We start from the raw sequence: 11,458 nt of genomic DNA, 5'->3' as shown, positions 1-11,458 counted from the left end.
TCTGGCTTTTTCTGTGATTATTTGGAGATGGGAGTCTCCCAGACTTTACTGTCCAGGCTGGCTTTGAACCTCAATCTCAGATCTTAGCCAATAAATAGCTAGGATTACAGGTGTGAGCCAATGGCACCTGCATAGTTGAGTTATATTTTGAATAAGGTCTTAGAATTTTTCCTTCCATCAATTGTTGCTTCCAATGGAGCATAGCATTTACCACCACACTGACATCCATTGTGTTTGTATGAGTTGTATGTGTTTGTATGTCTATGCAGTTGTAGGTATAGAGATTATGAGACTCACATTTAAGGATTAATGCATTTAATCTTAATTTCTTGCTCTTGGAGGTGAATTGATCATTTCTTCATGCATCCAATTCGATCAGCTGATTTTTTTGGTTGAGATTTTTTTTGGGGTCTGGTCGTGGGGCCTGAACTCTGGGCCTGGGTGCTGTCCCTGAGCTCTTCAGCTCAAGGCTAGTGCTCTACCACTTGAGCCACAGCACCACTTCCAGCTTTTTTCATTTTGCCTATGTGGTGCTGAGGAATTGAACCCAGGGCCTCAGGAATGCAAGGCAAGCGCTCTACCACTGATCCACCTTCCCAGCCCATTGGTTGAGATTCTTATCATACCAAATCTCTTCATGGGCTGTGTTCAAATTCTGAATCCCAGATTTTGTTCCCTGGGTATTTAAGATAACAAGATCGAGCTACAGTACAGGCAGAAAACATATTTGGACAACATGTGCCCTACAGAATAATAATACCACAGTGTCATAACAAATTATGTGGTCTGTACATTTCAGGCACATTTTCTGGCTGCAACCATCCAGAGAATTGTGATGGGGAACCTGGCCTCTCTCCTTAGGAATCACTGGCAGAGATTGAGCAAGGAATCCCAGTGACACAAAGAAGCTAGGGGAAATATATTCCTTCTTTACTGGTTGGTGCAATCATTCAAGAGAGAGACTGAACCAGAGTACAAAGATAAAGTCTACCAACTACTCTGATGAATAAAGATCCAGACAGGATCACAGCCTGAGCCTCACTCCACACCCACTCCACAGAAGAATCACATAAACAGATTTACCACATTAAACCTATCATTTCCCACGTCCGATCTGGAGGAACTATGACAAACAAGGTTCAGACTACTGAATTCTGACACCAAGGCCCTTGGTTGCGATTCAGTTTTCTCTGATCCAGTAGTGCCAGCAGAAACTCATGTGTGGTTAGGACCTCAACCATCTACTGATACCTCAGTCAGGGCTCATACTTTCATCCATATTGCCCTGAGGCAGAGTGCTCTATAGCCCAGACTATGACAGAGTGTTCCCTAACAATTAAGGCCCATTGTAATCCTAATGAGAGTGATGAATCAAAGCCAGATTGAATGGCACAGAAAAAATCAAAAGGTTTGTCTTAGTTTGGGGGAGGGGTGTCAGGGAAGTCTTGTTCAGGTTGAACTCATGTGCAGGCAGAGAACCAGTTATATTCCTAGGATTTTCCCTTTACTTATACTTTGAATAAGGCTTATTGCATTTCCATAGGCCAAGTCTTAACATTTCCCAGTATTCATGAGTTTGTAGTATACAGATTCCAATATTCTGTACAGGAATAGGTCACTGCAGATACTTTTCAATGTCCATCTAGTTTTTCTTACCTCATTAAAGAAAATCAATTGTCTTAATTTTCTTATTTGGGTTGGAGGAAGTTTTTGGTAGGGGGAAATAATTTTCATTCAGGACATTTTGCAAACACCCTACTATACTTAGACATCAATGTCAGAGGCAGGAAGAAGTAAACTGTGAGTCCAGATTGGATACATACAAAGTTCAAGACCAGCAACTGCTGCTAGGGAACCTACTAAAAAACAACTGAAAACCAAACCCCAAATTTAAAAATACTAGTGAAACTAGTGAGAAGGACGTTCCTCAGGGGTACATTTTTTCTTACTATTTTGGTACCCAGGAAGTCCAAAAATGGTGTGTATTAGGTATACACATATACAAATTAAAAAATCAGGATAGTCCTTCAACAACACAATAAAAAGACAAGTGGTTATAATTAAGTCATGAACAAAATAATGTATAACATTTAAAAAAACTTATTACTGAAAGAGAGGAAATATACCATGGAAGAAAAATATTCTTTTCTGAAAGTAGAAGCAACTACAAAAAACTTTTATTATACTTTTCAAAATATTGGTATTGATCAAAAAACAGTATCTCAACAACACCTCCTATACTATGTTCAAAACCAACATATCAAACTATTTTATTATAAGGAAGTTATTGTTTCATAACTTTAATTCCAAATGCAAGACTCATACATATATAATAACATATATAGGTAAAAATACATGTAAACATGTACATATAAACAATTCAGATGATTACTGAGCTTCACCTTATGGAGAAGAATTCCAACTTATCCTCTCTTCATAAAAAGCAATTACCATCTGAGGGCATTTCACATTAGCCTCTTTTGCTGGCACTAACTCAGTTTCATCGGAACCTTTCCACTTCATGACAAACATCAATCCTCCACTACTCTGTTTGGCATCAATTATTCCTTCAGGCTCTAGACCCCTAGCAAAGCCCCTTGGGTTGTCCCCTGTATCTCTTGGCTCCTTTGATGTGCTAGCACCAGATAAACTAGCATTGTGAGAATTTAGAAAAGCCTCAATTAGGTCCGGACAATTTATATTGTCTTCTGTTTCCCAAGTATTATCAGCATCTGAATATCCCTTCCATTTCAGGAGATATTCTACTTTGCCCTCTACTATGCGTCGGCCCAATACTTTCTCCACAGCAAATAGTTTAGGCTCTGCTTTGGGATATATGATGCGCTTTCCATATGGTGTCAATCTTCTTCTTGGTAGTATCCTTTTCTTGGGGGCCATTTTTGAATTGCAGAGGTGAAGAGCTATTATTAACCTCGTCAGATGCTCTGGGTCCCAATCCTGCAGTGACTCTGGCCCAGGTGCCTCAAATCCCAGTCGCACACCACTAGATACTCTTTAATATTTTGTGGTAAGTCCTGGAAAAATAAAAAATACAAGTCTGATTCAAATGTGATCATTCCTAAATCTGAGCTAAAAACTGTACATCAGTGTGCCATCTTCCTTAGCTTCAATTTGGCTTCTTGGAAATAAAAAACTTAAGAAGAGGGCTGGGAAGGTGGCTCAGTGGTAGAGCGCTTGCCTTGCAAGCCAGAGGCCCTGGGTTCGATTCCTCAGCACCACATAAGCAAAAAGAAAAAAGCCAGAAGTGGCGCTGTGGCTCAAGTGGTAGAGCGCTAGCCTTGAGCTGAAGAGCTGAGGGACAGCACCCAGGCCCAGAGTTCAGGCCCCACGACTGGACCCCCCCCCAAAAAAAAAACTTAAGAAGACCAGACAAGCACTCCAAAGTGTTAAAAGCTAAATTGTCATTATGAACAAAACCACAAATGTAGGTCAGACAAACCCCCAAAATATACATACAAGAAACATCAAAGCGGCTTATGAAAACTAAAATTAAAGACAAAACATTCTGAGGAAAAAAATGTAGAGTGTGGAAGGTTTGACACTGTCCAAAAAGAAATGTACTCATTACCTGGCTTATGAAATGGTACCACCTCTGTAAAACACCTTCACAATTACAATAAAAGTATCTAATAATGTAAAAATATAACTCCTTCAGAAGCTACAGAGAAATACCAACAATTACCTAATGAAGAACATTGATTTAAATGGTAGCATATGCCTCCTCTGAATCCAGAAAAGTCTCGAATGTAGTGACACCTTTTTTTACCAAGAGTAAAGAACTGTCAACTCTGAATTCCAGGCTTAGGGAAAATATATTTCAGTAATGGTGGAGAACTAAAGACATACTCAGATAACAGAAAATTTAAAGATTTCACTAACAGATGTATCAATATGTAAGAAGTTCTCCATACAAAAGGGAAATAATGCCAGAAGGATGCGTTTAATTTTAGAAAGAAAACCAAGAAATATATGAAAATCAGGGTGAACATAATAGACACACCTTTCCTTTTGCAATTTTCAATCATGTTGCGTGGTTGAAGAAAAGATAACATTTGATGTTGGGTTCCATGTATAAAAGAAATAGATGAGAAATTTTTATTCCAAGAGCTGGATGTGTGGGAAAATGTATACAGCTACTGCCTGCAAAACACAAAGCTCTGGGCTCAAATCTCAGGACAACTACAACCAATCATATTCTCTAAAGTAGGAGGGTAAAAGGACGACATAAAATATTGACAACAAAGCTGGTTGCACGTGACTCACTCTTGTCATCAGAAAACATGTATGGAATAGATAATTTGGATCTAGTCTTGCTGGTACAGGCAGGGAGCGGAAACATGCTCCCTCTCAGGGCACATTAGCTGAAATTCAGAGGAGGAGCCCAATAGAAGCAGGGGACCCGGGACATACTTTACTCCTCTTATGACATCAAGCAAGAGCAATGGGAAATGGAAATTGGACCAAGCAGGAAGTAAAGTTACTCTACCAAAGGGCATTATGGATATGGAAGAACCCAGACCACCTGAACCAGGAACCTGCAGCAGAAGAAAACAACAGTTAGCATTAAAATCTGCTCCCAAAGAAGCACTTCTCATCTCATCTTTCCTACCTGATGGTGAATTCAAAGGATGATCTAAGGCCCAGATCTGTGGACGCAGCAAGGTGGCAAACAGCCAGGTGGCAATGTGGTCCACACCAGTACTGCCGGAGGAGATCTTGGGCGTCTTTAGTGCCTTTGCACCCAGGCTGGCAGCATCTGTGGAGGACGAAGATGCAGAATCAGCACCCCCGCCATGTCTCTACTCCCTGTACCCCCCGACACACAAATTCTCTCCTCTCGGGGTGCATTTGTTGAGGTGACCCAGGGTCCCCGCGTGACCTGGGTTCATCCTTTCCCCTCCACTGCCCGGCGGCACCATCCAAGAGAGAGCCGCACCGCAATGGCACCAGGCTGAGGAGCCAGACGTGTCCCCCCTACTGCTGGCATCCGGGATCCCTGACAGGAACGCCTACGGCCTAGCCCCAGCACGAGAAGGGAGTCACCCTCACCACTGCACCCCGCTCCCAAAGAACCACGTGCCCCCTCTTCTCTCCCTGCCGGCGTCTTCCAAGAACCCACTGAAGAGCAGAGCTCTGCAGCCGCCACGCGGCAAACAGCCAGGCGGCAATTTCCTCAGCGCCGGACTGCCAGTGGGCACTACGCCGACCGTTAGACCTCTAGCTCCCTGACGGCACCTGCGCACCATGCCAGCCAGGGTCATGACCCCATGCGCACATAAATGTCCTCATGACTCTGTGGACAATCTAGATGCCCGGATTTACGCACAGTACCCTAGCACCAACTCAGGACACTCACCCTCCCATGCACATTGAGGGACCAATCACAGACAGGAGGAGGAGGAGAAATGAAGGGAGTGGAGACCCCACCCAACAAGTCCTTTTATGCTTCTGTAGTGTTTTCATAATGGCTCACATTTACCCCTGTGCTGCCTTCTGCTTCTGTTGGAGCAAGAGTTGCGCCACCATGCTAAATTGCTCTGTGTGTGCTGCACTGGTCTGGGGACTCGGATGAAGGTATTCATGCCTCACCTTTGCGTTCTTTTTTCTAGTTCCTGTTATTGTATCATGACCCATGCAACTAATACATAGAAACACTGTTTTGAAAAAGTGATTCCAGACTATACATTTGCCTAGCCATACCTATGTCACCCATACCTATGTCACAGGATTCTCTAGGATACAAGGATTGGGCATCACAGTCTCCAGATTCACCACTTTAAGGAACAGAAACCATACTAAATTATAATGCCACTTTGTCACTAATTAATTCTGGCCACAGCCATCTGCTTGATTTGGTGATGTATTTGGAAGAAGAAACTTTGTTTTCCCTTTCATGCTGAGATTTTGCCTCATTTGCAGAGATTTTGAGGGAGGCCACATGGCAACAGGTATCCTGGGCTCTTTATTCCTCCACTGACTGGTGGCTTTATTTGAAGTGGAGTGGGAGCCCCAAATACATCAGGCAGGAGAGGGAGGGATATTTTGCACAACAGCTGACACACTTAGATAATCACAGAAGAATCTAGATTGTCTGATCCTGGACACCACAGCAGAAGTTCATAACCACAGTTGGCACTTGCATCTTGCTCCCAAACACAGACTTATCTTTTTCCTGTCCAAATGGTGTCACCACTAACAGACCCAGGATTGAATCTCTGGACCTAGCTTCTGGCAAACATCAAGGTGGTCATTTTTCTTCTGTGTAGTTGCTGACTCAGAACCTGTACATTTCTGCCACCTCTAGACATCAAAACAGACATTTGCACACAATACAGGTGGCTCTTCACATTGCAAAACCACTATTATACCACAGGAGCAATAGCACAGTGCCATCATGTTTAATTTTTTGTTGTTGTTGGTTGTGGGGCTTGAACTCTGGACCTGGGCACTGTTCCTGAGCTCTTCAGTTCAAGGCAAGTGTTTTGCTACTTGAGCCACAGTGATACTTCTGGTTTTCTGGTGATTAATTGGAGATAAGAGTCTCATGGACTCTCCTGCCCAGGCTGGCTTTGAACTGTGATCCTCAGATCTCAGCCTCCTGAGTAGCCAGGATTACAGGCGTGAGCCAGAAGCACCTGGCTTTATGTTTAATTATAATTTAAATAAACATCTAAGAATTTTTCCTAGCCCAATTTTTGCTACCACTCAAGATCAAAGGGCCCTGCAACTCTGAAATCTTTTGCATATGAGTTGCTTGTATTCATGTGTTTGTGTGTGTGTGTGCATGGGTATGTATGACTTTGGGGGTGTGAATATGAGACTAGGATTTATGGATTTACTCAATTTCACCTACCTTTCTTGTTTTGGGGAGTCAATCTATAACTTGTACCATATTTCCATTTAAAACACCTGTTTTTTTTATTGAGATTGAGGCTAGGACAAATTTTCCTGGGCAGTTCACAAAATGAGAATGAGTCATCATAACTTGCAGAAATCTTATTGTGACAAAACAGACCTTCAGAACAATAATGGCAGTATGACAGACTAAATAGGTTCTCAAGCCTTTAGGCAACTTTTCCCTGGCTGCATCCAACAAGGGAACGGTAGTGGAGAACCTCACCTCTCCCCTTACAAATCACAAGATGGGGCTGAGTGGAATCCCAGTCACAGGAAACAGCCTAGGGTAATATTTTTCTGTTGCACTGGTTGGTGACATAATCCAAGATGGAGGCTGAAGCAGTGTACAGAAGCGTACTCCACCAACTATTCACATCAATGCATACCCTGAGACAATCACAGCCTGTCTCACCCCCACATCATAGCAGAATCACATACTGTTAACACTTGAAACCTGCTCCCAAACAAGTATTTGGCATCCCCAGATTCCTAGCTAACCATCTACCTAACAATCACCAGACCAAATAAGGATCTGACTTCTGAATTTGACCTGAGACCATGGCTTCCAATCAATTGTCTCTGCCACAGTGGTGCCCAGAAACTTATGTGCAGTTAGGACTTCCATCATGGGCAGGTGATGCAAGCTGCTGTAATACTTCCACCTCTGCCTTGATATTTCTCTACATGTGATGAGTGATTAGAAGATCTGAATTATACAAAGTGTGACTGCATTACCTCTTGCCCTTCAGCCTTCCTCGTAGAGATAAGGACCCATCACAGACTGATCGGCAGAGCATAATCAGAGAGTTTGACTGTGTTTGGGGGGGCGAGGCCTCCTCTAGGTTGCACTCATAAGCTGGCACAGTAAGAGTCGGGCCATATCCCCAGGACTTGGTGGTTTACTCGTACTTTGAATACAGTCTTCAAATATTCCCTTGATAGCCTGATGTTTCCCATTGACCCACAGGTGAAGCACAATGATGAATAGCTGACTGTGTGTGCTAATGTGTACACACTGGTCATGGACTTAGGTTCAGGCACTTTCCTCCTTTTTCTTGCTTTCAGAGGACATCTCACCACTTTCACATTAAAACCAATCTGAAGAGGTGGTGTTTCCTTGTTGTTGTTGAGACTGTGGGCAAGAAATTTTATCTGGGCTGGATCCAAGCCAATGTCTACCCACACCAACCTTTGCTGCCCCATTAGCTAGAAGAATAGGAATGGGTTACCATAGCCATTAGAAACAACATTTTAACTACACAGGGTCTGGTGCCACCTAAGTCACCACAGACTAACTACAGATGTCCATTTTTGATGTAGAGCCAGCTAAGGGAACCTTGTTGTTCCCTTCAGGGAGAAGTCACCATGCTTCAGTTGAGACACCCAGTGGCACCAAGCAGCCTGGTGCCATATTTTTCTCTTCTGTTTTCTGGAATAATCACCAATCAGGAGCAGGCTGGAGCCTCAATTGGACTAGGCATACAGGGAATGTGTCTTTGGCCCAAATATGGGCATCAGTGCATTCCTGGAGTGACCCCAGGCCCTCCAATCACATGACTTCACAGTAGCAGCAACAGGTAGCCAGAGTTTGCACTTTAACCCTTCTCCCAATCAGTGTATACACATAGGCTTAATTAGCATTTTATCCCCATTTTCTGCTGTTACCTTCACCATACCAAGGAAGGATCAAATCCCACACCTGAGTCTCCAGGCACACAGCTGAAGGGCACCTTCCTCCTTACAATGTTATTAGCAACTCCCTGCCGGGTGAATAGATTCTTTGTGTTCGTGCACAAGAGAATCCTGTAGGGGATGCACACAGGCCAGACATTTCCTTTGCTTGTCACTGTTACCATGCCAGGAGACACAGGACAAGCCAGGACAGTCTACAAGGGGCTATTTGTACCCCATAAGTCTTCTAAGCATAGTGAAAGAATGGTATCAGAGCAGAGCATGGGGAAAGATATTTTTTAATTATTCTTCTGTGAGTGCTAATTTTGGGCTTGAAGTCAGGACCTGGGCACCATCCCAGAGATTTTCTGCCCAAGGAAGACATCCACCAATTGAGTCATAACCACACTTCTAGATTTCTTTGGCAGAAGATAAGTGTCTCAGAGTCTGACCTAATTTGGACAGGCTTCCCAATTCAATCCTCTAATCTCAGCTTTCTGAGTGGCTAGAATAACAGGCATGGGCTACCATGCCTGGCTCATTAATTTACGTAAAAAATAGAAAACTCTCTATTGACCACTCTTTACTATTATTAAAAATTAAGTAAACAATATACAATGCGGTTGCATTCTGATGACTACACAGTTCTTTTTCTGGCTTTTGTAGAATCAGTAAACCAATACTGAGAAACATTGAACCTACATGTAAAGAATGAAATGGGGAAACTAAAAAGTATGCAAGTCAAAAGATTATGAAATTTTGTCCACTCATTAGGTCCTAAATTGTCAAAACCTCTAAGCAGTCAATTTCATTTCCACAGTCTGAGTCTAATATACTCTAAAATGCATATGCTTTCCCTATACACATTCCAATCTTCTATAAAGTAATGGATAACCACAGAATATTTTCAATGTACACTTAGTGTTGCTCAGCTAATTATTGGAATGTTTTCATCTGGGTGGTAAAGTTATTGGTACTAAAATATATTCCCTTCAGTGAAATTTACAAAGAACTCATTCATTTGTTACTATGTCAGAGGCAGAAGCACATAAATTTGAGGCTGCTCTGATGCCTGACAGGATCAATGCCATCAAGAGCTTCCCAGGGACCCATTCTCAAAAACAAAACAAAACAAAACTGGCCAGGAATGTACTTGCATGACAGATCGTTACCATAACATAGAGTCTGGGTGTGAAGTCGAGCACCTCTAAATAAACAAAACCTCCAAAAACATTGCCAGTGTAAGTGTTTTATGTATGCACATACAAATAAAGAAAAAAACATTGGGTGGTCCTTCAACATAGCTGTTAAAAACAGTGCTTCTGGGCTGGGAAGGTGGCTCAGTGGTAGAACGCTTCCCTTGCATTCCTAAGGCCCTGGGTTCGATTCCTCAGCACCACATAAGCAAAAAGAAAAAAAAGCCGGAAGTGGCACTGTGGCTCAGGTGGTAGAGCGCTAGCTTTGAGCTGAAGAGCTGAGGGACAGTGCCCAGGCCCAGAGTTCAGGCCCCACGACCGTACCCAAAAAAAAACAAAAACAAAAAACAGTGCTTCTGATTAAGTAAAACCTAAAATATTTGCCTGAAACATTAAAAGCTTGTTCTTAAAAGTTGAGAAAATGTAGCTTGGAACCAAATATTCTTTTCTGATGGAGAAAGAAACCCCAGAAAGCTTGTAATATATTTAAATAAAATCCAGAGCAGCATAAATACTATTTTCAAAACCAACATATCAAACCTGATTATATTAGAATATAGTTGTTGTTTCACAATATTAATACAAAACAAAAAATTTAGATTGTACATATTTATTGTTAATATATATCAATCAATGGAAACAATTACTGCATTTCATTTTCCAAGACAATTTAGTCTCTCTTGATAAAAAGCAATTACAAGTTGAGGGCATTTAGCCTTAGCCTCTTTTGCCAGCACCAACTCAACTTGATCTACATTTTTCCACTTCATGAGGTCATGAATTCTCCACAAGTATCTGAAATACCAATGATTGTTCAGGTTTTAGACCCCTAGAAAGGCCATTTCTATCTTCAAATTCACTAGGAGGTAAGCCAGATTCATCAGAATTTATGAAGGCTGTGATTTTCAACACAATGTAAAATTTTCTTCTGATTCTCAGGTATTTTGGACATCTGAATATCCTTTCCATTTCAGAAGATATTCTATGTAGCCATATCATACACAGCAGCTCGCTTCTTTCTCCACTTCAAAATTTCCAGGCACTAATTCTTTCAGATTTCCTGCTCTGTTTCTTTCTTCTTTTAGATAGTTTAGTCTTCTTAGAGACCATGTTTTAAATTGCATATTTGAGGGTCTAGTATTAATCACCTCAAAAGCTCCAAGTCACAATCCTGAAGCTAAACTGGTCAGTAAGCCCCAATTTCGAGTCACCTCCAATGGGGATATTCATTAAATTTTTTTCAGCAATTGATGAAAAAAGAAACACCATTCTGATTAATTGTGAAACTTCCAAATCACCATGTATGCAGATCTAAAAACTATCCATTTGGTATGCTCCTCAGCTTTAATCTGGCTTCTAGTAATAGACAAATAAAGCAGACCAGATAACTACTACCAGGTTGTTGAAGGCTATTTTGTCATTGGAACCACAACCACAAAATAGGACATGACAAACCCCCAAAATATCCATACCAAGACACACCATATGAAACTTATGAAAAGTAGATTTTAAAAATCTTTATTTAACCTAGAAAGAAATATAGTAACTATAGAGAAACACTGGTTTAAATGTTAGCATAGCATATTACCCTTCTGAATCCAGAAAAGTCTAGAATGAAGTGATACATATTTCAAATGGTCTAAATAAAGAACAGTCAACTCTAAATTCCAGAT

The 11,458-nt window shown here is 41.6% G+C and overlaps 1 protein-coding gene across 1 annotated transcript; it reads right to left on the bottom strand.

Moving 5' to 3' along the window:
• Positions 1–2,403: 2,403 nt before the first annotated feature.
• Positions 2,404–10,895, bottom strand: LOC106000301 (chromobox protein homolog 3-like). The gene is made up of 2 exons (XM_013035543.1): positions 10,826–10,895; positions 2,404–2,828 (listed from the first exon to the last, which is right to left on the bottom strand). Exons 1-2 carry the CDS (start codon positions 10,893–10,895, stop codon positions 2,404–2,406), a joined length of 495 nt encoding a protein of 164 aa, XP_012890997.1.
• Positions 10,896–11,458: the final 563 nt, after the last annotated feature.

The sequence above is a fragment of the Dipodomys ordii genome, unplaced genomic scaffold (assembly GCF_000151885.1).
Source record: "Dipodomys ordii isolate 6190 unplaced genomic scaffold, Dord_2.0 Scaffold215, whole genome shotgun sequence".
In the NCBI taxonomy this organism is placed as follows: Eukaryota; Metazoa; Chordata; class Mammalia; order Rodentia; family Heteromyidae; genus Dipodomys; species Dipodomys ordii.
Note: the sequence above shows the minus strand (reverse complement) of the source record. Positions and strands in the feature narration are given on the sequence as shown.

Excerpts from the sequence above, each read along its gene's own strand:
- LOC106000301 (XM_013035543.1), bottom strand. The coding sequence starts at position 10,895 with ATGGTCTCTAAGAAGACTAAACTATCTAAAAGAAGAAAGAAACAGAGC. Across the intron at positions 2,829-10,825 it reads GAAATCTGAAAGAATTAGTG|AAGCAGAGCCTAAACTATTT; the intron begins CCTGGAAATTTT and ends TCATATATCCCA.